Source organism: Quercus lobata, chromosome 11 (assembly GCF_001633185.2).
Source record: "Quercus lobata isolate SW786 chromosome 11, ValleyOak3.0 Primary Assembly, whole genome shotgun sequence".
Taxonomy (NCBI): domain Eukaryota; kingdom Viridiplantae; phylum Streptophyta; class Magnoliopsida; order Fagales; family Fagaceae; genus Quercus; species Quercus lobata.
Genome location: NC_044914.1, coordinates 29,228,183 through 29,254,626, shown reverse-complemented (window position 1 = coordinate 29,254,626; position 26,444 = coordinate 29,228,183). Strand labels below are relative to the sequence as shown.

At 34.6% G+C, this 26,444-nt stretch overlaps 3 protein-coding genes across 3 annotated transcripts; all 3 read left to right on the top strand.

Annotated features, from left to right (window-relative positions):
- Nucleotides 1–6,510: 6,510 nt before the first annotated feature.
- Nucleotides 6,511–8,628, top strand: LOC115968099 (F-box protein SKIP22-like). Its single transcript, XM_031087329.1, has one exon. The coding sequence runs from the start codon at nt 6,701–6,703 to the stop codon at nt 8,294–8,296; it is 1,596 nt and encodes a 531-aa protein (XP_030943189.1). The 5' UTR covers nt 6,511–6,700; the 3' UTR covers nt 8,297–8,628.
- A 1,990-nt stretch (nt 8,629–10,618) lies between these two features.
- LOC115968097 (protein SHORT HYPOCOTYL IN WHITE LIGHT 1) lies at nt 10,619–15,389 on the top strand. Its single transcript, XM_031087328.1, has 2 exons — nt 10,619–11,211; nt 14,832–15,389. The coding sequence occupies exons 1-2, from the start codon at nt 10,750–10,752 to the stop codon at nt 14,985–14,987; spliced, it is 618 nt and encodes a 205-aa protein (XP_030943188.1). The 5' UTR covers nt 10,619–10,749; the 3' UTR covers nt 14,988–15,389.
- Nucleotides 15,390–17,340: 1,951 nt separating this feature from the next.
- LOC115967493 (tubulin alpha chain) lies at nt 17,341–20,136 on the top strand. Its single transcript, XM_031086598.1, has 4 exons — nt 17,341–17,573; nt 18,352–18,586; nt 18,684–19,054; nt 19,285–20,136. The coding sequence occupies exons 1-4, from the start codon at nt 17,481–17,483 to the stop codon at nt 19,936–19,938; spliced, it is 1,353 nt and encodes a 450-aa protein (XP_030942458.1). The 5' UTR covers nt 17,341–17,480; the 3' UTR covers nt 19,939–20,136.
- The last annotated feature ends 6,308 nt before the right edge of the window (nt 20,137–26,444 follow it).

Sequence of the window (26,444 nt, the reverse complement as noted above, 5' to 3'; positions counted from 1 at the left end):
ATTTTCCATTTCTGCCCTTGTGGATGATAATTTGAGGGGTAGGAATAAAATGGAGTATAGTTTAAAAGGATAAGTCATAAGTGTAAAAGAGTTTATAATTTAAGAGGATAAAATGTAATTCCTCCTTATTTGAATGAACAAAAGAATTGAAGATTTATTAATTAATACTGGTCTTCTCGTTCCTTTCAAAATTTTGGCTACGTCCGCTTTATCCAAGTACAGGTTAAGTAAAAATTTAAAAAAATAAATAAATAATATTTGATTTATGCAATGATAAAATCTCGGTTTAATTCCAAGAACACTAAAAAAAAACTTCTCTCTCCAATAGTGAGAGCTCTTCAACCCTCTGGGCACTATTACCTTGCTACCTCCACCGTTTCTCAACCTTTCCCTTCCCAATCCCTCCCCCAATCACGAGTTGGTATATGGTGTACCCAGCATATATGCCAGGTCACTCACACACTGAAAGGTCCGACACACTGTGGGGCCCACCTATGTGTGAGAGACACGGCATATATGCCGGGTACAACATATAATTTTTGCCCAATGACGCCCTTTCTCCTTTATGATCTTTTTACCACAGCCATCAATTCAGTTTGAATTTTGCTTACATTTTCATCTTGTAACTTGTTATTTCTGTGCATGCTTGTTACGTGTCCACACACTTATCAGTCAACCTTTACTTCTCACTTTACACCCCACAGTTGAACCTAAAAAATAAATATACTCCTTTAATTTATTCCTTTTGTCCTTTCATTTTTTAAAAACAAATAACACGTTGCACCTCATCGGTAATATTTTAACAAAGTTAATGTGAATTCTCATAGTTTAAGGGAATAAATATAAAAAGGGTCACAACTTAGTGGTGATAAGCATGAAAAGCATTATAGCTTAGTGGGGGTAAAGTGTGCATTTTCATAATTGAAAGAGGTAAGTGTAAAGTGAGTAGGGGTGTGCATGGGTCGGGTTAAGGAGATTTTTTGACCCAACCCACCATGATGGGTCAAAAAAATTCAACCCAACCCAACCCATCACATAAGTCCAACCCAACGCAACCCAACCCATATGGGTAAGGTTGGGTTGGGTCAAATTGAAACCATGGGTTGGACAATTTTTTTTATTAATTATTATTAAATTGAGCAGAAAAAAAAATATCACATTTGTCACCTGAGTTAATAAAAAAAATATATATTAATATATAAACTAATATTCCAACTTAGTTGTAAACAAAATATGTTTAAGTATCCAACTGAGTTGATAAACAAAATATAAATGAACTAGTATTCTAATTCACTTATAAACAAAATATATATGAGTTCCTAACTCAATTATAAACAAAATATATCTAAAATTTTTAAATTTTTTTTATTAATTATATAATATATTTAAATATATATTAAAAGAACTAATAGGATTTTATATTATATATGATAGTAGGAACCGAGAAAGTGCTCTACAGCTGATTTTTTTTTTAAATTATTAAATATATAATATATTTTTAAACATATATTAAAATATGGGTAGATCAGGTTGGGTTTGGCAGGTTTGTAATTTTATGACCCAAACCCAACCCGACCTGTTATTAAAAAAAAATTTGTAACCCAGCCCAACTCACCAAGCCCTAAAACCGACCCAACCTAGCGGGTTAGGTTGGGTCAGGTCAGGTTTGGCGGGTTGACGAGTTTTCTGCACACCCCTAAAAGTGAGATATAGTTTAATGGGGGTAAACACAAAAGAAATCATACTTTGAGGGATAAAATGTAATTTCTCTTTATTTGTATGAACGAAAGAATTGAAGATTCATTAATTAACGTTCTTGACCTTCTCGTTCCTTCCAAAATTTTGGCTCCATCTACTTTATCCAAGCACAGGTTAATTTAAAAAAATAAAATAAAATAAAATAAGAAACATAATATTTGACTTATGCAATGATAAAATCTAGGTTTAATTACAAAAACACTCAAAGAAACTTCTCTCTCCGATAGTGAGCTTTTCAACCCTCTGGTCTCTATTTACTCATGGATTTGGAAAAACATTATAGGCTATCATAATCCCATTATTCAGCAGGGGAGATGGTTTGGACATTCATGTAAATCATCCTTTGTGGGCTAACAATTACCGACAGAATTTGAACCGAGAAGATCAAAATCTCAATCTAGTGGTTGATCTAGTCAATAACTCCACACACAGTTGGAACATTAACACTATCGTAAGCTTATATCACCAATCTGCTAGTCATGAATCTTACATATTTTCATTCCTAAAACTGAAGGGAGGAAAGATAAAATATTGTGGAAACACTCAAGCACAGGATATTACCAAGTCAACAAAGCCTATAATCTGCTCCATAAAAGTTACATGGAAAACAATTCGAACCTTGAAAGACACCTGGACATACACAATGATGTATGGACTGTATTATGGAAGGTGAAGTTACCTCTAAAAGTACTTACTTTTGTGTGGAAACTTCTCCATGATTGTCTTCCAGTCAAGCTAATGTTGGCTAATAGAGGAATCCCAGTTGTGGATGTTTGTCCTATGTGTAATGGTGAATCTGAATCTCCTTCACACTTGTTCTTATACTGTGATTTGGCTAGAGATGTTTGGCATGGCTTAGAGCTTTCTATTAAAACCACTGAGCTAAACCAAGTCTTGGTGAAGCCATGGTTAGCAAGGTGTATTCTGATGAATAGGAAGCTGGATCTAAAGAATCTGAAAATTCTCCAAACTATGTTTACCACCTTATGGACAATCTGGAACCACAGAAACCAAGTGGTACACGAGGGCAAATGTCCTAATCCAATTGAAATTATACTTACCTCCCAAAATCTCTTGTGCAGGTACCAGAATGCCTTTAACTCTGATCAAGTTCCAAGCGTTGAACCCCGCTGCAACAACTTTGAGGGAGAGAATGGCAACTTATCAAGATCGGCAGCAAAAGAGATAGGAAGACTAGAAGAAGTGGATATGCATTTGAAGCTATTAACAAGGAAGGAAACAAGATCTTCATGCAGGTAAGAAGCTAGGATTTCACCATATCATCGCACTTGCAGGAAGTAAATACCTAGAGCAAGTCTGTAGCAACAGGAGAAAACCTCAATGGCAAGACCTAGCAATGCAAGCAGATATTCAAACTCTGAGGCAGCAAGGACTAAAGCTTAGAATAATAACAGTTCCTGGAGTAATTTTGACTAATGTACTTGATGTGGCCCTAACAGCCACAAAAATGCCTATTCACCACACATGGGTTCATCTAGATTTTCGTAATACTTAACCCTATAACACTCTATGCTTTGTATTCTTTGTTGTTGTTCTTAATGTTAATGGCAGGATCGAAAAAAAAAAATGCAGGAACACTCTTAAGGATTGGGTTAGTTGCAAAGACACCCAATGAAATTTTAGTTATTCTTTATAACATCATGAGATTTCCATATCTATCGAATTGGTCCCTATGAGTCTACGACTAACTATTGCTTGCTTTAGTTTTTATAGGCAAACTAGTCATAGACCCATGCAATGCGTGAGAATAGATAATTACTTTGTAATTTTGATAAAAGTATAATTTGTTCTCCGAAATTTTTTGAAAATAATTTTCTCTATCAAAAAATTAAGAGAAATGTTGTGTTGACAATAATTTTACAACAAATCATATGTATCAAGTTGTTATTAGTTGACAAAAAAGTAATTTTAGTGATAGGTTTAATTTAGAACCAATAACAACTTACCAACTATGACTTGTTATGAAAACGTTGTAGACATAGCACTTCTAAAAAATTAAACAATTTCTAAAATTATTTCTCATCTCAATATCTCTACAAATACAAATACATCATTCTATTATTTTTGGGTGTATTTGATTGATATTTATCCATTTTTTAGGTGGTTCATACTCCTCTAAATTATGTTATAGTGCATTATGTTTTCCTAATTTGGGCTTTTAGTTTTAGATTTTAGATTATGCTATTTTTTTCAACAACTTGATTTTCTTTTTAGAATTTTCTCCTCTTGAATATCTAGAATACAATTATACTTTTTAACCAAGTATTAGCTCAAACAAAAATTAAATCATAACAATAAAAAGGAGAGAGAGAGGACTTGTGATAGAAAACTTAATTCAATTCAATTGGTCTTCTTCATATTTTATCCAAATTCAGTTTCTTCATATAGCCAAGCATACATCTTTGTGGAATTTCTCACATCCAATTGGTCTTCGTGGATTTTGAGGCTTTGTCCAAACTTGGATAATCTTTCACCCTAGCTAGTCTTTTTTTTGGTTGTCAATTGCTACCTTATATAGTTTTATACATGTCATTTGATTTAATTTTCTTTCCATTGACATCAAATTCTACAATTTGGCAAAAGTCTTACAGTGAATTTCTCTAGAGTTTTGACTTCTTGATCTCCGATGGCGCATCACTAACAAAATTAAAAAACCTGAAGAATATAGGAAAAAAAAAAAAAAAAAAAAAAAAAAAAAAAAAAACCTTCACTTTAGAGGGACTTTCCAAATTTATAGGAGTGAGGTAGAGCAATTGCAAAAATATATAGACAAAAAATCAGTAGTTTTTTTTTTTTTTTGGAATTCTAATAGAGTAACAGTTGAATAGTTTTCATGACTACTTGATTGGGGAGAGAGAGAGTCATAGAGTTGAAGGAAGTTTGAATTATTATCAGATTTGGGTTTGATGATATAATAAATGGAAAGCTAAAAAGTTAGGAAATGTTAATTAAGAGTGTAGGAGGCAAAATTTTAAGCCAATTATAAAATGCCACATCAAAATTTAGTGGAAAATTCTAAATTAATGTCATTAAATTAATTAAATCAAATGATGACATATGTCATCTAAATTGATATTAATTCCTCTAAAACGAGGACATCGCTTCTCATTTTCAACACCAAGTTTTCAAGAAGTCAAATCTCTAGAGAAATTCTACCTCAAGAACGAATGAAGAACATTAAAAAAAGTTCACTTGAGTCATTCTTCCAAGACTTGAAGTTCTATTGGAATCAAGGTCAAGAGTCTCCATGAACTTCAAAAGTTCTAAATCATTGAAGTTCAATGGATCAAGCCTCTAAAGCACCGAATAATTTCAACCAAAAATCCAAGAATCTTCAAAGAACTTGAAGAACATTCGAAGGACTTGAAGAACTTGAAGAACAACAAATCTCTAACAAGCACAAAGCCAGAGATTTGTTGCGAAGACCGTTCGATTCATCTTCCAACCAAAGTCAAGAAGATTTCTTGTTCAAGTCAAGTTCAAAGAAGATAGAATTAGAGGGTATTTTTTGATAAAATAATCAAAACAGAGATTGCACTTACTACTTGATTAATACAAAATTATATTTGAGGAACACTTTTCAATTGTTTGATTTTTCACAATTGAGAAATTTTGTGTTTACAAAGAGATAGAGTTTTTTTTTTTTTGGATGTGATTGGGAAAATGTAAATTTGCAAAAGGAATGAGAAGAAAAAGAAAAAAAGAAAGTTAGTGGGATCAATAACATGGACACTGATGTAGCTTAATAGGAGCGTAGTAACAACAAATATTACACTTCAACTTTTAGATATATACATATATATATATATATATATATATATATAGAAGGTTGATGAGGTGATAGCTAAGTTGGACTTTTACAAACAGGGGTATTATTTGTTATTTTTATATGAACCCACTATTTTTTTTTCTCTACTACTCATAATCTGTCATGACTCAGGTAGACAATTGTGACAAAAATTATAATTTTGATCTCTATCTTAAAATTTTTGGCAATTTTATTTTTTAGGCCTACAACTTTAATGACACAACATGTTGCACCCCTTTCTTTGTTTCTCAAAAAAAAAAAAAAAAAAAAAAAACCTTTAATGACACAATTTTGCATAAGTCTAAGTAGGGGTATTCACTAAACCGCACAAACTGTACCAAAACTGCCCACAAAATGGCATAACCACACCACACCGTAAGTAACAGTGCATCGCACCACACCCTCTCTATATATTAATATATTTATTTATTTTTAATATTAAATATATTATTAATAATATAATAATCATTTTTTTCAAAAAATAAAAAATAGTTTGATAATCCTAGTAAGTGTTGACTAGAAAAACCAGTCCAAAATTAAAAAAAAAAAAAAATTTCAATAATTTAAAACTTAACCCAAAATAAAGGAAGAAAATTAGTTTTGGTCCGGGCAAGAAAAGCCCGAAATTTGAAAAATATATCGACTTCAAACCATTTAAACTGTATTTTATACACTACATTATACATGTGACTGTAAAAATAAAGTACGGTATGGTTATAGTTTTGACTAAACTCCAAATCGCAAAAATAAGGTACAATACGGTTATGATTTTAACTAAACTATACCTTTCTGATGTTTAAAGGCCCAAAACTGGAACACAAATACCCCTCTAATGGGCCTATAGCAAACGGTGCCATAGCAAAGGCCACTATAGGCCCAGTTCTTTTTTAGTGGTGGTAAATGGTTGCCTTGGTCTCGAAGAAAAGAGGAGAAGTTTTATCCTCAACAGTCAATAGTCAGAAAGCATAGTCTGATCAGAAACTCCATTTCCCTTTCCTTTATACCGAATTTCAGCCCCCTTTATCCTTATCTTTCTCAGTTTCTCTTTAAAAACTCAGACAAATTTAAGCAATAAACACTCAATCTTGAATCTCATTTTCCAAAATCCCAATCATGAAACTCAGAGTTAGGTCCCTCGAATCCAAACAAACCATAAAAATCGAACTCCCAAATCCCTCTTCTACTCTTCAACAGCTCAAAGAAACCCTCTCTCAATCACTCTCCTCTTCCTCTTCCTCTTCCTCTTCCTCTTCTCTTCATTTCTCCCTAAACCGCAAAGACGAGCTCCACGCGTCATCTCCTGAAGCCACTCTCCAATCCCTCGGTATTACCTCCGGTGACCTTATCTTCTTCACCCATAACCCCACTGCCTTCTCTTCCCAATCCCAATCCCAATCCCAAACCCTAATCCCCAATTCCTCCTCGTCCGTACAACAACAACCTCCAAACCCTAAACCTAACCCTAACCCTAATTCCCCAAATCAAAACATGTCTGAAAAGGCCGAAATTACTCCCTCAGATCAAGAAACCCCAGAGCATGAAATCTCAGATTCTGAGACTGATGTTGATATGAGTGATTCAACAACAGCGAATCTTCTTCAGGAAGACGACGAAGAAACCCTAGGAGGAGAAATTTCTGGGTCTGGGTCTGGACCTGGACCTGGACCTTCTGGTGCTGAAACCATGGAATTGGATGATGGGTCTTCGGTTTTGTCTCGCAAGAAGTATTTTGAGCATTATTTTCTGAGAAGGGTATTGAGGGAAGAGTTGGGTGGTGGCGATGGTAGTGATCACAAGCTCGTGGTGATTGCGATTCATGCGGTTCTTTTGGAGTCTGGTTTCGTCGGGTTCGATTCGGTTTCAGGTATGCGGGTTGATGGGTTTCATCTCCCGGATGTGTGGCCTTCAAAAGCTTTCACCATGTCGCTTTGCTATACTCTGCCTGAGCTTTTAGGTACTGTTAATGTTAATGGTAATTATAATGTACCTGAAAGTATTGTTTTGAAGTTTCAGAATGTGGGTCATTGTATTAATATTTATGGGTCTTTGGCTAAAGGTGGGTTGGGGTTGCACCGTGTGTGTTTGAATGAAAATAGGTTTGTGCCGGCTTTAGAATCAGTGTGGGTGGTGAATGGTGATTCCAATGATGAAATTAAAAATCAAGATGGGTTTCTTGAAACTGAGGTTTTTGAATTTTGGAAAATTGTTAAAGATGGGATTGCATTGCCACTTTTGATTGACCTTTGTGAAAAGGCTGGTTTGGTGCCCCCACCGTGTTTTATGCGTCTCCCAACAGAGCTTAAATTGAAGATTTTTGAGTCTCTTCCTGCTGTTGATCTTGCCAAGGTGGGATGTGTGTGTTCTGATTTGCGATATTTGTCTTCTGCTAATGAGTTGTGGAAACAGAAGGTTGAGGAGGAGTTTGGAAATGGGACAGAAGCAAAGAGGTTGTTTAATTGGAAGGAAGAGTTTCGATCATGTTGGGACCGCAAGAAGAAGAGGAAGAGGGAAGTTAGACAATGGCGGCAAGGGTTTTCTCATGTCCCGCTGATGAGGAACCGTCATCATTTTATGATCCCTAACATATTGTTACCTGGACAGCATGACCACATGCCATGTTTTTTCGCCCCTTCTCCTTTTAGACAAGTTGAAAGGTTTCGAGGGTCATGGAACGTTCCCCATTGTACTTTTGAAGGATCTGATGATTAGTCTGGTGACTCAAAGTTTCTACCATCATGGTCCAGTGCTGGAAGTAAATACCTTAGGAGGTATCATAAAGTCATAGATTATGAGTATATATAAATAAGTCTGATGCTCAGCCTACTACTACAATTAAGGTTCGAATACCCGCAGAACTATAGTATCCTCTGAAAGTTTCAGTTGATTTTGGTGTTTATAGGGAAAGACTCAAATTCCCGTTATTATAACTGGTGTGTATGACTTTGGAAGAATTTTTGTTGAGTTTCTAAATATTGGTATTTTCATGTGTAGAGTTTGGTTATAATTTAGAGGTGCATTATTTGTTGATTTTTTTAGCACAATTTTCTTGTTGATAATTATTTGAGGTGACATGATGTGATTTTGATGCATGGAAATTTTAGTTTGATGCATTCTGGTGTTCTTCAGTCAATAGTCCACAATAAACGTAGTTACTTTTGTAAGTAATGCTAACTAGGGAGTTGGATTTGTGGCATTCAATCTTCATGCCTTTTTATTACTAGTGTATTTTGGGCATTATCTTCTTGGTTAAACTTAATCTGCACGTTTCCTTGGTTGGGACTTTCTCTATAGCCCTTAATTGCTGAAATTTGTATCTTAAAACTGACCTCACACTTTAGTCCACTTTATTTATACAAATCATTGTGCATTGAATACATGAATAAAATAACTGATGTGTGTGCTTGTGCTTATTGGTTAAGTTGGAGTAAAAGAGAAGGGCGTGGTTGAATATTATCCTGTTAGATGATAGTAACTATCTGAATTGCTGACTTATTGGTGTGAAGTCATGGTTGAATGGAAAGAAGGACATGCATGCCTTATTAATATTTTCTATTCTCTCTTTGGACTCGTAGTTAACTCACCGCTGTTATGGTTCAAAGATACAACTTGTCGCAGTTATTATGGTTAGAAAATGGTTACGAAACTTGGAGAAGGAAGTCCAGGAAGCTTGGCAAAGTGATGTAGACAAAATGACTGTAAAAGAACTAGCTTTAGGGGATGAGTGAGGTATTTCCTAGTGAGTAGGCTAATCGGCAATAAGTTAGTATTGAGACTTTGGGCATATTGCCCCTATTCACTATTCAGGTTGTTTGGTCCGAGAACATTACTGAGTTATCATCTGAGATCCAATATCATCACAATTGAATTCAAGTTATCTTGAATTCTTACTTATTTCAGCTCTTATGATGTCTGCTATAGAATGATGCTGTTGTAATTGCTTTGCCGAGTCTTACAGTTAGGGTTTTTTTTGGTTACCAAAGTCAGATACGAAGATTCGAAAAAGAAAGTGAGTTAGAAAAGTAACAGCACAAAAAAGAGGGTAAGAAGCAGCAAAAAGAAAAGCATCAAGTGGCTAAACCTAGTCTGCTTTTGCTGGATACTTTTGCTAACCTGCTTAAACCAGCACCTGACTAATAAATTCACGAACCTTGCAAATGTCACTGATAATCGGTGCCAAGGTCCAGCAGCATTTTCTTCTTCCAACCTCTGTTTGCCATCGTCTTTTATTTCTAGCTTTTTAGAGTATTTGTTCATGTACCGTTTTTGAAATAATCACTTTTTCAATGAATAACTATATTTTAACCAACTTATAGCAAATAAACAATGAGTAATAATTTACACCCAATGAGGTAAACTTATTTTAAGCTAGACAAAACAGTAACCCTTTAAGTCTTTTACTACACCGGACTCCTCAACCCAAAAATGGTGTGTGTGGGCACCATCTTAGACTCATTAATTACTCATTGAACAGACGTGCTTCCTTATCAGAGGACACTTGTTGATTTTTAGGTTCTATCTATTTTTTAGATTTTATTGCTTGATGATCATTTCAAATAAACCTCTTTTAGTGCTAATTCTTGGATCATCTTTTATTATTATTATTATTATTATTTTAAATTTTTTGGCTTTTCAAACATAATTCTCTCTTTTGAGTTTATTTTTTTAAAGTTATTTTTTCAAAACACAATTATACGTAAGTGGTCATAATTTAAATCATATCGTTTTTTTTTTTATTGAAAACACGATTAAGATAAATTGTTAGATTTTAGTAGTAATTTTTTTTTTTTTTTTGGAGAAGAATAACTTTAAAACCTTTTTTTTTTTGGAGAAGAGTAACTTCTAAACATTATTAGTTTAAATAAATAATATTACTAAAATAATAGTATTATTTTCAAAAATTAAGGGCCTGATGATTGATGTTGGCAACATGGATGACATGTCGTTTTGCAATTAGGAGAGGAAGAAGGTCACTGAAAAAAAAAAAAAAACGACAACCCGTTTATTTTCCATCCCAGTCAAACTAAGCACCACAGCAGGCTGCAGGCTGCAGGCTGCAATCTTTCTCTCTTTCTTTTCTTTCAAGTCTCAATTCTGTCTGAACTCTGAAGCCTCAAAAATAAAAAAACGAAAAACACCTGAAAGTGAAAGTGAAAGTCACCGGCATGTCATTCTCGGTGACTCTACCACCTCCCTCTGTCTCCTCTTTCCCTCACCCCAAACAACGTTCTTCATACTTGGAAAACAATTTCCCTCTGAATTTCAAATCCAACCTCCAACAATTCCAAACACTCTCTCGCCTTCATCTTCAAACCCAAGTTTCTAGAAGAACCCAAAATTTCCCTCGTGAAGCTCCAATAGACGAACCTCGCAATTGGCTCGACCCTGTTGATGACGAAGATGACGTCGATGAAGACGAAGATGGAGACGAAGAAGATGAAGATGAAGATAGGAGTTTAGATCTTCTTGTACGCTTCCTTCAGAACGTGTTCAAGAAGATCTCCAAGCGTGCCCGCAAGGCCGTACGATCGGTTCTTCCTGTTTCTATACCTACCAAGCTGGTGGGGTTTTCTGTTAATGGAGTTTTGGTGCTTGCGTTTTTGTGGGTTTTGAAGGCTTTTATTGAGGTAATTGTTTTTATGAATTGGGTTGTTTTTAGTTTTCATGTTGGAATTCACTGTGATTTTTGCTCCTTATTAATGCTTCCATGTTCTACATTAGCTAATGGTGAGTTGCTTGTGAAAATTTTTAGTGATAGTAAGTAGTCATTTTCTTCTCAAAAAAGACATAAGAAATTTTTTTTTTTTTTTTTGTGTGGTCATTTGTGAAGCTCAATCTTTAGTTATTATGTAGGTTGGTGTTATGAGTCTAACTTATCTTGATCAAATAAAAAATGATAGCTATGTGTTTTATTGATTCAAATAAATTAGTTGGAATTAGAATTAGGATGATTTATGATTAGTCTTATTTATATAGATTATAGGAACTAGGAAGTTAGAATTCATATTTATCTAACTGGAAGTCTCTCTCTTATAAATTAAGATCTTGAAAATGTATGAAGAATAGTATGATATATTAAGTTATAAATTGTTAGTTAATCTAACTTGGAGGTTTGGGCTCCCTCAAAGTAGTCAATTTATCAAATTTTGAGGCCCAACCAAAAAAAAAAAAAAAAAAAAAAAAAAAAAAAAAGCCCTTAACAGTTGGATTGATAGGATGGATTGGGAGTTTTCTCAAAAAAGAAGAAGCAGAGAGAGAGAGCGAGAGAGTTGAAAATGTTACTTGAAACTGTGGAGGAATAACTCGGAGTCAGAGGGTTCTGAGATATGTTGGGTCTAAGTGGAAGAGGAATTTTTTGTACAGTCCAAGTGAACTTTTATGGTTAAGCTAGGTGGGCAGAAGAAATTACTCATATTGACTAATTGTAGCAGCTGCCTTGACATAGCAGCAGAATGATTGTGAGAATGTTGCCCACACAATATGAGGTGGGGTGCTGGTTGTAAATTTCCAGTTTCTGCTTCTTGCGGTTCACTGTTTCATGACTGTAAATTTTGTTCAATGACCCAAATTGTTCAGGACTTTGTTACGTGCACTCATGTGCATGTGTGCTAGGCATTAGATTAGTCTAGACTGTATATTTTACGACGTGGAGATAGAGCTCAGTTAATTGTATCCTTTATCTTGTTCCTAAGGTTCTATGGTTTCAGTTTGCTCTTCCTAGATTTTCATGATTGTATGTTTACTTTTTTGACATTTCCATGTTTGGATGGGTCCATGGGCATGATCTACATTTGCTGGTACAAAATGCCAATTGGTCTCATTGCTAAAATGCATCAAGAATGTTCTGGCTTTGCAATCAGTTCTCTTAATGTTGTTTTGTTTATGTATGAAGAGTTCTGGTTGTGGGGTATCAGTTTCTTCCTGTTAATTGGCCTATCTTAATTAGGGATGTCCAACTTTAACTAAATAAGTTATTAGGATTTGTTGGATTACTGATTATGATTGTCAAAATGCCTTTCTTTCTTCCTTTCTTTTTTATTTTATTTTTTTATGATGATGATGATGGGGAACGTCTTCAAGGCAAGGCCCTTTGGACCTACCCCTACCCCTGTTGGATGGCCCTGCCCACAAGAACTGTGCATTGGGTAATCCCAGGACTTAATACCGGGACCTTGAGGGACCACACCCCAAGGCCTAGCAATCAAGCTAACCCCGTGTGGCCATGATTGTCAAAATACTCTATCAAGGCCATAATGGAATACAAAATGGATTCTATTATGTTATGTTCCATTTGATGGAGAAATTAAAATCTTTATTCAAACCATTTGACAACTTTACTCACTGCAGTGAGAATTAGATGAAAGTTATTTATCATAACTGAGGTCATTGCATAATTAAAATTTTACATAGGAGGAACCTCCATTTTGCAAAGTTGTGATGTTGGTTGGAAACTGAGAAAGGGAAGCTCACTGTCAAACATAAACCCATTATCAGTCATCCATTTAATCTTGTTCTGCAATTAACTGTTACTGTGATTCACTGATATTGTGAAACCTTTTTGTTTATCTACAATCTCTAATAAATCATGATCTCTGTGCTCATGTAAATTCAGAATAGCATGTATCCTGCCAGTTCTGTGAAGTTGGAAGTGAGGTTCAGTTATGCAAGGGAATTTTCTATTTCCAATTAATTTGAATCTTGTTTCCAGGCATTTTTGTGTCATGTCCAATCATGTAAATTTTTATTTTCTATCTATTATCAGGCTCTCAAGTTCAACATTGGAAGTTAGCAAATGATTTATTTATTTATTTTATGACCATCTTTGCATATGCTATGGAACATCTTAGTGAGCAGTGTGGTCTTTGTCTTTGTCAACAAGAATGTGCCCTTCAATTGTTACAGCTCTAATCATTTCTGGCTCATGTAAGATTAGAGTTAATCCTGTAACTCCTGTTTACTTTTATTCATTTATTACTTATGCGGCATAGTATCACAATAACAAAAGAGAGTGATAGTTAATTACAGAACAAGATTAAAAAATATGAAACCTGTTCTTGTGAATCTTTGGAAGTTGGTACTGCACTGCATGTGGTAACAGAAAAGGCAATGGGACCAATGTGAGTTTATGTCCTTTGGAGAATGCTTAGTGATCAAATCTATATTTAGTTGCACTTTCGAAGAATAGGAACTTGAGCTGGTGGATTCTCTTTTTTATTTGCTTTATTTTAATGTACGAAAAAGTGAAGGGCTTCACTTTGGAAGCTAAAGCGTGGCGATCAATTTGATGTATTATAAGGCCTTCAAGAAGTTTCAATGGTTGGCATTTTGCATAGAAAAGCATTTGGAGTAGTAAAGTTACTCCAAAGGTTGCTCTTTTCATACGGACAGTAGCCTTAGGAAGAATTTTAAGTTTTAACTATGAACAAATTAATTGAACAGAACATCATCTTGTTCGGTTGGTACTGTATGGATGTGTAATTGTATAGGTGAGTCTACTGATCATTTGCTACTTCATTGTATAGTTGCTAACAACCATAGGTCCTTTCTATTTTAGTATTTGGCATGAAATGGGTGATGTCTCAGAGAGGGTGATTGGTGTGTATGTCAGTTGGCAAGGATTGTTTAGACACTATAGAAACAAATTGATCTGAAATGCAGCCGACCTTCTTTGCCTTATGTGGACAGGTTGGCGAGAAAGAAAGTTTTAGCTGAAATTCTCATCTCTACGAACTTTGTATGAGGGGTCTAATGTGGTTGGCAGTGTCTCTTCTTCTTTTGTTGATTTTATTGATTATATTTGATTGTGATTTTTGAGGAAATTCTTTGTATACTATTACTACCTGTGTGCTTAGATTTCACTTTTTATTGATAGAATTTTTATATCACTAATGTTAAGAGAAAAAGGAAAAAGAAAGTGCAGTGACCACCTATGGTTTCTTAGTCCGCTCTGCATCTAACTTATGCAAATATTGGCATACTTGACACTCATAAAAAAATAAATAATAAAAATTATTTAAATATTGGCATATTCTGGATGTGGCATGAGCTGCCGTTATGTGTATGCTAAGAAACATGGCGTCTAAAGCTTGATGTGTGGATGAATGCTGCATTTCCTGTATTTAGTAATTCTGTGTTCTGAATAATCTGTGGTACTTCTTTGTTCTGTAAGATTGATTAAGCCTCTGGATTTTTAAAAATATTTTTTTAATAGAATTTTTGTTGTTCATTTTCTGTGTATGAAATCCAGGTTATTTGCACCCTTGGAAGTGTAGTGTTTGTAAGCATCTTACTTATTCGGGGGATATGGACTGGGGTAAATTATTTACAAGAAAGCCGCAACCCGAGGATAAATAAATTTGATGATGATCACCGTGCATGGAGTGGTACACAGCCTGCAGGTTGACTTGTCCTTTCCAGAATTAAAACTGTTTCAAGAATATTGCACCATACAAGAATAGTGGCATCCTAGATAGTTATAACAGGAAAAATCAAGGATGGTGAGATGGCAGCAGAATAAATCTCTCATAGAAATAACCACCATTGCAGTTTTTATGAATATGATGGTGTCCATCAGGAAGATCCAGGAGCAAATTTCTTTTTTTATGGGATATGTTTTTTATGATATTGATGGAATGGATGAAGAATCAGAGATGTGAAAAGCTTTAGTTATATGTATAATGTATGGGTGCTAGGCAATCCTCTAGCATCATCAAACATCTGATATGCATTTATTCTATTCTCATTAAGCTTGATCTTTGTCATTGGGTGGGCACAAGAAAATTTTTAAGGTCTGTTTGGTTTCTCATGATTTATTTAGCTACTTGATGATCTTCATGTTAACCAGACGTTCTTTAATAAATATATATGTTGTCCATTCTTAGAGCATTCACAATGATGCTTGCCAAAAACCAATTTTTAACAATCCACGCTACAAAAAAAATTCCCTTTATCAATGATGTCAAAGCAAAAAATTTTTGGCAACTTGCTACAGTGAACTGTCATCTCTAGCAGTTCACTATTTTGGATTTTGATAAAAAGTTAAAAACAGGAACCCCAATGTTATAGAAAATTACTATACTAGTTTTGATTCAGTATTTGGGTTTTGTTTACCATCAGGTGCTTCCATTCTTGTTTTGTATAGCCTGTGAGAGAGTACCTTTTGCATTCCTCAGGAAGAGGTTGATGACATGAGGAAGATGGGAAAGTGAGAGGGAGTAGGTGAGACTAATAAATAGTCAGGGTATTTTTGTTACACCATGTGTCTCAGCAGTTTCACCTCTCTTCTCTCTTCATTTTAGAGAGAAGATTTGTGTGAGCCTGGGTGGAAAATGCCTGGGCCTACATAAAAGTTTTATTTCCTCTCTCTTAACCAAACAACACACACTCATTTTCTCCCCAAAATTTTTCATCTACCCTATTTCACTTCTAAACAAACGCACCTTTATTTACAAACTGCAGGCTTGGCCGGCTTGTTTTTGTCATTAGCAGATTGATGCATCCAACAAAATCTCACTAAATGAGAGGTAAGACGCCCATTGATATTTCCAAAGGAGCATTCTCACCTTTTTTGTATCTCTCAACAACTGGCTGGCTATGTGGCTATGCTCTTCAGCAATCGTAGTCTGTCAAAATGAGCCAATGCATTGTATAAAGATGGGTCCACCTCCACCACCAAAATAATGATAAGGATTGATTTCAACCTGTGTTTGAATGTAATGGTTGCTTGTATTGATAGAAACATGATGATAACCTAATGTTTAATCATCCACACCTAATGATAAAATACTCCTCTCTCTCAATGATTATTTTCACACTTTGATAAAACACTCATCTTCTAACCATGTACAAATGGAGGGTACCTATGTGTGTATATATATATTACTAGGTAAAGCTGAAAGAAAATTTAATTAGGTTTTAAATTAAATTTCAATTATTGTTTAATTTTATGCCACGTATTCTATTTAAGTTTTAAAAATTTTTGTTCTAGGTGAGTTAATGAGATGCAAATGACGAATTGTCTAATATAAATAAATCATCAAAAACTCAATAAAAAAAAGAAAAAAAAAGTAAATTCATGTGCATATCCAAAAGAAATTAAAAGAAAAAAAATAAAAGAGAGAGAGTATAATTTGGATCCATATATGTGTGTAATTGTATTTTTTTTAATTGTACCTTATATATGCATGAATTATATATTAGTTATGATAAATAATGGTGATTGATAGAAATGAGTATTGATAATGGTAATGATAGTGGTGGTGACAATAACACATAGGAATAAATAAAGGTAATAATTTTACTTTACTTCTCTTAGATTATTCTAGATTAGAGCAATTTTGATCGACCCATCCCATGTATATTAAAATAAAATTATATATATATTTATATATATATATATATATATATATATCTCTCTCTCTATATATATAAAAGGTTCCCAATGAAAGTATATAGAAATTAAACGTACAAAGTATATATAAAAGGTAAAAGAAACATCCAAACAGCAAGAGCGTTGATGGAGGAAAACCCAAGCGGGGTAGAGGGAAAATCACAACCTTACAGCCAAACAGATTTACAGTAACCCTTCGAGCGGCAAATAAAATAATTCAAAAATCCAGAAAATATAACGAACCATGGTTAGAAAGATGGTTACCGTAACAACCAATAACAGACAGTCAAGTCATCCACCTTGTCTCAACCACCACCTCGGGTTAAAATGATATCTCACTCTATAAATACAGCCAAACCCAAACGCTTAAGTCATATTTGAATCGAAAGGGTTTTCACTTTTCACTCAGATCAGAAGGCGTCTTGATAAACGCCTTCGTCTTACCGTGAGAGCCTCTGTCAACTTTTTCTTCAATTTCTTCGTTGTAGAATTTCCTTCAAATTGAAAATGAGAGAGTGCATTTCGATCCACATTGGTCAGGCCGGTATTCAGGTCGGAAATGCTTGCTGGGAGCTTTACTGCCTTGAGCATGGCATCCAGGTATACTTCTCTTCTTCGTATTCTTGCTCGCTATTTATTTGCTGTGAATTTGTACAAGTATGTGTGTATTTGATTTCTCAGATCTGTGATTTTCGAACTTCACTGCGGTATGAAGTAGCATTTTTATTGATTTTATATGAGATCTGAAAAATTTCAGCCTCTTTTTGCTGTTACGATTTTGCTGCTTTGCTTTTTCATTAGATCTACGTTTGTTTGTCAATATGATTGTCCTTTCTTGTACGTTTGTTTGGTTTTTGTTCGGATCTGTGCCTTTTATCACTGACATTTAGTCACGCGCTTCGCATTTTTCTTGATTCACTTCAGATCTGTGATTTTCTCTGAATTGTTTTTGAAATTGAGTGGTTTAGTTGTTTCAAATGTTAGATCTGTGGTTTTAAGCATCAGATCTGTCGTTTCTGTGAATGTGGAGATCATTTTCATGGTTTGTTAATGAAATTTTAGGATTTAGTGGAAAGCAATGAAGGAATGAAAGATTGTGTTTCTTTTGCAACATCGGTGTTTTATCTATGAATTAAGGTCTAAATTGTTCTGAACACTGTAATCTATTTGCTTAAATAATGTTTAATTTTACACAATTCAGTTCAGTGATGGTTTGTATCTTAGCGAAAATATAATTTCTATATTCTGTGTTATTAATGACTGTTTTTATGGTTTTTGAACTATAATTTTGGTGTAAAAAAATTTTATTGTTTGAATTAGTTCTTGTTTAAGCTTTGGATGATTAATAAATCGCTGAACTGCTATTTTATCTGTGTAGCCTGATGGCCAAATGCCAGGTGACAAAACTGTTGGTGGAGGTGACGATGCCTTCAACACCTTTTTCAGTGAAACTGGTGCTGGGAAGCATGTCCCTCGTGCCGTGTTTGTTGACCTTGAGCCCACTGTCATTGATGAAGTGAGGACTGGTACTTACCGCCAGCTCTTTCACCCAGAACAGCTCATCAGCGGCAAGGAAGATGCTGCCAACAACTTTGCCCGTGGCCACTATACCAGTAACCATCTTACACTTTTAAAAAAAAAATGTTTTTTGTTCACTAAATGTTGCATTTTTCAATGAAAGCATCTGAAAGAATTCAATTCTTGTTTCAGTTGGCAAGGAGATTGTTGATTTGTGCTTGGACCGTATCAGAAAGCTTGCTGATAACTGCACTGGTCTCCAGGGTTTCCTGGTTTTCAATGCTGTTGGTGGAGGCACTGGTTCTGGGCTTGGTTCCCTTCTCTTGGAGCGTTTGTCTGTTGACTATGGCAAGAAATCAAAATTGGGTTTCACAGTCTACCCTTCTCCACAGGTCTCCACATCTGTTGTTGAGCCCTACAACAGTGTCCTCTCCACCCACTCACTTCTTGAACACACCGATGTGGCTGTGCTTTTGGACAATGAGGCAATCTATGATATTTGCAGGCGCTCCCTTGACATTGAGCGACCCACCTACACCAACCTCAACCGCCTTGTCTCTCAGGTAATTGTCTGAAGATCTTTTGCTAGAATCAGAATTGAAATGTTTTTGAAATATGTAATTCAATGTGCAAGTTAATCATTGTATATAACCTATAATGCTTACCTTAATATCTGAATAGTGGTGCCACATGAATGTTGATAGATTTTGAACGTGTTGTTGCCTTTTTGGTAGTATCGCAATAACATGTTTGCTGTCTAACAAGGTTTTTTGTTTGTTTGTTTGGAATTCAGGTGATTTCCTCTTTGACTGCCTCTCTAAGGTTTGATGGTGCCCTGAATGTGGATGTGACTGAATTCCAAACCAACTTGGTTCCATACCCCAGAATCCACTTCATGCTTTCCTCATATGCACCCGTCATCTCTGCTGAGAAAGCATACCATGAACAACTCTCAGTGGCTGAAATCACCAACAGTGCTTTTGAGCCCTCATCTATGATGGCCAAGTGTGATCCTCGCCATGGCAAGTACATGGCTTGCTGCCTGATGTACCGTGGTGATGTTGTGCCTAAGGATGTCAATGCTGCTGTTGCTACTATCAAGACCAAGCGTACCATTCAGTTTGTTGATTGGTGCCCCACTGGGTTCAAGTGTGGTATTAACTACCAGCCTCCAACTGTTGTTCCCGGAGGTGACCTTGCCAAGGTGCAGAGGGCTGTTTGCATGATCTCAAACTCTACCTCTGTGGCTGAAGTGTTCTCCCGTATTGACCACAAATTTGATCTCATGTATGCCAAGCGTGCTTTTGTGCACTGGTACGTGGGTGAGGGTATGGAGGAAGGAGAATTCTCTGAAGCCCGTGAGGACCTTGCTGCTTTGGAGAAGGATTACGAGGAGGTTGGTGCTGAGTCTGCTGAGGGTGAGGACGATGAAGGCGATGAGTATTAAGGATTTTAACTAGTTGCTGAGATGGTAGTTTGTTTTTTGTTTGGGTAGTATCATCTTTTGGTCTGCCTTATAATGTTTGTGTATGTGTGCAACAAATCTCAGTTGTTCCCAATTTTATCCTACCCAGACTGATGTTATTGCTGTTTGATACTTGTTTTATCGTTGGTTTTTAATTTGTGGAGTTTCTTTTCTCTTTTACCTTTTTTATTCTGTCTTAAGCTGCTTAGCACGTGTCAAAGTAGAACTAGCGAAAATTCGTGGTTGAGTTTCGTGTGGGTGGGAAATTTAACTAGTCGATCGAATGGGTCCTCTAATCTTTGACGAATCTCAAGAATTGTCTCATTTTAAAAAAATTTCCCGGTTTAGTGGTAGTGTAGAGGGCATAGTTTTAAAAACCGGTACGGTGAAAGAACCGGAATAGGGAGTGTTTATCGGTTTTATGGTTCGACTGGGGTCCGACCGGTGGTCTAACCGATGATGTCATAAATAATAAATAAATAAATATTAATTATATAAATAAATAAATAAATAATTTTATAACTAGTAATTTTAACTAAAAAATTAAATAATAGTCAAACATTAAATATTAACTTACCAACTTTTGGACACTACTTAACAAAATTCAACCAAAAAAAAAAAAAAAACCATAAAAAGGTCAAGTATAAGAATTACAAACCATTTTTAGTTATTCCTTAATTTGTCAAATAACACAAAGTAAGTCACCCCCGAGTAACAATATCATTGCCCACTTGATTTTTTTTTTTCCCACCTATCCTACACTTACACGTGTATATCACCCCACCACTCATCTTGAAAATCTACTTTATAGTTTAGCCCCATTGGACCACACGTTTATTCAAACTTTCAAACCAAATATCTGAAGTCTGAACTTATTCTTTCGGTCTTTCCTATTCTACTTTTTACTAAACTTTCATTTCCCTCTTCAATATTCTTTCCCTCTCTGTCTTTCTCATCAGTTGGGTATGTGCAAGTGCAACTGTGCAAGAGCAGCAAACAAAGACTGAAACGGATTGAATAAATCATTGTAAATTTGCTTGGTTTTTGGACTCCTTCCTCACCACAAAGATAGGAGATCTAATGATTTTGGGGTCACTGTTGGTGTCTTAGCTCTTAGGCTTCACCACTTCAGGCTTGAGAGCATTTTCAAAAGCAAAAATCTCTCCCCTCAACTCTGAAACAAAATCCCTCTCTCTTTATTTTATTTTTTTAACAAAGCATCTGAAGTTTTAATGAAGAACCGCTAAAAAAGACGTAGTTTTGTTGTTTTAGGCTGGGAAAGGACAAAAAAGGTATAACCGGTCAGTAATCGGTTCAACCGCGTCGGTTTCCGATTTTTAGATTAAACCGGCCGATTTTTACTGTTTCACGGTTTTTATACTATTTTCGGTTTTTTAACATAACCGGACCGGATTAAAGACCGGTTCCCGATTGAACCGGTCGGACCGGCCGGTCCGGTCCGGTTTTTAAAACAATGGTAGAGGGTAAATTGTAAAAGGGTGAAATAAGGGGGGAGTAGAATGGTTAAATCTATTTACCAAAAAAATAAAAAAAAGAATGGTTAAATATTTTGGTTAGATGTCTTAAAAATTAGGCGAAATTATAATATTGGTTCTTAAAGATTACTTGCTAAGCATTTATGTTCTTTGAAGTTTTAACTTAAGTGTCATTGCTAATCATTTTTGTTCTTTTAAGTTTTAGTTTGAGTGTCATTGGTCCTGAAGTTTGAAGTTTTAACTTCTATTAGTTTATTTGCTTGTGTCTAAATGATGAGGCATGTTTTAAGTCGAAGTAACAATCTATTTATAATTAAAAAATTACACATTAGGGTAAACCCAAATAAAAACACATCAAACCCATTAAAAATTGGGTCTTTCTCTATTTATTTTTTTCTCCTTTTTCTCCAAAGCCAAACAAGGTTGGAGGTATCTACATAATTGCATTAAAATTGGGACTTTCTCCATTTATCTTTTCCTCTTTTTTCTCGAAATCCAAATGAGGCTGGCTGGAGGTATCTACGTAATTGCATCTATACATGACCAAGCAGAAATCTCTCGAGCAAAACATACCCATCTTTCATAATAAAATTGGAAAAAACCAATATGTATTTGATCAAATGGTTAACCACAAATACTCAATAGAACAACCACTACCCTTTCAGTTTCAAGTTCAACGAGATATATGTATCTAAATGTAAAATAAGTGTTTATGCGAGAGATCTGGCTAGAGTGTTTGAGATGAGTGGCATGGGGCTTGACGAAGAAAATCTAGGAACTTACATTTTGGAGAAAGACTTCATTTTAACGGGGTTTGATGGGTTGAAGACCCACATTATTTGGGTTTATCTGGTTTTGATGTGTATAATGTGGTGTAATTTTTTAACTATAAATAAGTTGCCACATCAATTAAAACATGACACATCATTACTCCATTAGACACATGCAAATAAATTAATGGAAGTTAATAAAGGGACCAATAACTCATATATTTAAAACTTCAGGGACCAATAATGTTCACTTAAAATTTTAGGTACAAGGGTGAGTTTGTTTCAACTATTCAAAATCATGCTTTTCAGGAAAAAGAAAAAAAAAAAAAAAGGCAGTGTTAAAAAGTGCTTTTTAATTTGGGTTTTTTTTCAAAAAGTAAAGTGTTTGCTAAAAACGGTTAAAAAATGCTTTTTAAAAAAAGTTGAGTATCTGGTAAGCAATTATCAAAATTGCATTTTGAGATACAAATTACTAAAAATGACAATACATATAAGAGAATTCTTCATACTTTTGTGTGTGTGGTTTTTAATGGAATACACAATTATTATCTTAAATCCCAATAATTTGGTAAGGTATACCTCTACAAAATAAATTTTTATGGAAAATTCTATGTTTACATTGTATTGTACTTGCAATGTAAACTTACATTGTAAATACACAAAAAATGATAAATGTTGTACAAATTTATGTTTTAAATTTTGCATTTATTACACTCATTAATGTTAAAACTGCCACCATTTTCCAAAGAGCAGCTCATTTATTATACTAATTAATTTTGTATTTAGGGTAAATTGCAAATTACATCCCTAAAGTTTGGGGGTAATTGGATTTTACACCCTGAAGTTTTGAAATTTGAATTTTACCTCTAATGTTTGGGGGTATTTGGATTTTATATTATAACGTTTCAGAATTTGGATTTTAACTCCTATATTTCAAGGGTGTTTAGATTTAGTCTCTAAAGTTTGGAGTGTTTGGATTTTACACCCTAAAGTTTCATATTTTTGGGGTGTAGAGTCTAGACACTCATAAACTTTACGGGATAAAATCTAAATTTTGAAACGTTAGGATATAAAATCCAAACAACCTAAACTTCAGGGGGTAAAATTCAAATTTTAAAACTTCAGGATGTAAAATCCAATCACCCTCAAACTTTAAGAGTGCAATTTGCAATTTACTTTTATATTTAAAAAGAGTTGCTTAGTGCATGTATTCCACGTAACCCAACCCAAAACCTAAAAATCAAGGAGGATTATATAAATTATTAATAATTATGATATTTATTTACTTTGTTTAAAGAAATAGATATAAATTAATAAGAATAAAATTAATGATTTAATTTTTACTTTATTAAAGGGTCATAATCTCTTTTTTGCCCCTTTCAATTCTTCCATTTCGGTGGATTTGAAAGTGATGAGTTTTGAGAGAGACACCTTCCAAATCTCTTTAAATTATTTTTCCTCTACCATTTAAAACATCCACCTCTACCATTAAAAAACATCCAAACAAGGTTCCTTTACCCTCCCCATCCCCAAATAAGTGTCAAGTTCGAAAGTCATAATCTTACATTTGGATGTATTTCTGTTTTCGATTTGCATTTGGATATATTTTGTTGATTGCTTATTTGTTAAAACTTAAAAGGTACTAAGAAAATGAAGGGCAAAAAGTTCTTTTAGGTACGTGAGTCCGCAACAATATGTTCAAAACATCATCATTAGCGTGTACTTTCAGACTAGTTGGGCCATTGTTTGTGTATTACCACTTAGAGCCCATCTGAGCCAACCTACCATTTGGGTTGATATGTTTTCTTCACTATAGCCCACCTTTGTACTAGTGATATTTGGCCCATTTGCATGTACTTCCTTGGTCTCGTTGACCATTAGATGCATAAACTTTTCTCTACTCTCTAATAGAACTGTTCTTGAGTCCTAATTTTTCATTTTCTCTCAATTTCCATATAAAAATTCTTTTTTTCAAGTAAATTTCACTAAGGGGTGTGTTAATGGATGGCTTTAGGACAATTCTTAATAAATTATTTTAGGAAATTTTTAACATTATTTTCATGGGAAATATAAAAGCAGTCAAAAAAATTACTCCCTCCGTCCCACTTTGTTTGTCCTGTTTGAAAAGTCAAATTTTTTAAGGGAACATCATTTATTGTCTTGTCTAACTTTTAAAAATGTATAAGTTTCCAAAACTACCCTTAAATAAATTTATCAAAAAATTGAATTAGTAAATTAAAAGGGGTATAATAGGAACATTAGTAAATTAATGACTTTTATTTTTAGAAACAGGACAATATTTTGGAACATTCCAAAATGGAATAGAGGACAAACAAAGTGGGACGGAGGGAGTATTTTTTTTCCATAAAAAGTTTCTAATATAAATATATATATATATATATATATATATATATATATATATTCTAAACTAATGCCCTTAGGGCATTTATTAACTTTTTCCTACATCATAAAGTGTGTGTGTACTACTAGTCAATAGACAAAAAAAAAGTTCCTTTTTATAAAAGGAAAATTTGATTATTAATAAATATGTAGATTATCGAAAGCCTTGTAACTTAGCTGGTTAATACTTCTTTGCACAAGCTCAACAGAAATGTACAAGGTTTAAATCTCCTCTCCCAACTATCGAATTATAAAAAATAAAAAATAGAGAAGTAAAAACTACTAATTCATTGGACACACTCGAAGATAGCCCAAACACATTACATTTGAAAGCTCGAAAATGTGTTAAAAACACAAGAGCTGTTTAGACCCCTAAATTAAAGATTACAGCTCGATTGATTTTACTCTAACTTATACAAAGTGCGGAAAAGAGTAAATGCGAGCGGATAAATAAACAAACTACTCTAAGCCATATTCAATATAACACAACAGTAAAATGAAAGCTAAAAGAGTAGGGAAGAGGAATGCAAACACAAGATAACATGCTGATGTGTTATCAAAGAGGAAACTGAAGTACTCGGTAAAAAACCTTTCCGTCGCCCTCTAAGTGATAATCGATCCACTAAACAATCAGTTGAGATACATGGGTTAGCAAGAGACCCTCTAAGCCTAATCTACCCGATGCACCTAAGCCATCCAAGCTCTTACTCCAACAAGACTTCTCGGAACCATATCTTGTCTAGCTCTCCGGATCCCGCAATACGCCTGATTGCATCCACCAAAGCCTGACTTCTTCCAATGCTTCCCAGTAGCACCAAAACCTCACTGAACACTCTGAAAGGGTGTAGTAAGTGTTTGGGCTATCAACTTCTTAATAGTATAGAAATGGAGAGATAGGAGTTGAGGAAAATCCACAAGCAATTGTGTAGAGAATTATAGGTATAACAATCTCTAACTCTCAAGGTTTGTGGCTAGGGTTTTCTCTCAGAAGCACTCTTAAACATACGTGGGTAATGGGGGTATATATAGTATAAGTACAGATAGTGTGTATCAGAAATGACAGTTCAATAAAACAGAATGTTTCGCGGGTGTCTCGTCGAAAGGCCTTAGCTGCAAAAACCAACTGTTTCCATCCTGTCCTGGCTCTTCGCATTCCAGTCATGTGCAGGGCACATGCATCACTTCGCGGGATGCTTACTCGCGAGCTACCTACGAAAACACTTCAGTCTTCAATTTGCCTTGAGTCTTCACACTCTCTCTCTCTCTCACACACACAACCCTTACAAATAAAACACACATGAAATATAGGGTACAAAAGATTGAACATAATTACGATCAAATTTGACACAGAATTAAAACCAACAAAAACATAGTTGTAAATCACAACTTTACAACATTTTAAACCATGATTGGATACATAAATCATAAATGAATATTGGGATATTCTCCCAAATATTCCATTATAAAAAATGTATTAAAAAAAAGAAGAAGCAAAAACTAGTAATTCACTGTCTACCAAAAAACGGCCACTAAAATCCATACCAAAATGTGATATGTAGGCACCATCCATTGTCTGCCCAAAAAGCCCTTATAGTCCAACATAGGAGAAGACAATGCTTGGGTCATTGTGCCACATTTTGTTAGTAAAGATATGAAAAAAAATAGGCATAAATGCACTTTTCGTTCCTACATTTTAGGGTCATTTCTATTTTGGTCCCTACATTTCTATTTTACCATTTTTAGTCTCTAATTCAATTAACGTGTGTTATTTTAGTCCTTTTTATCAGGCAACAGACGGAAATAGCTGACGTGGCTAATAGAC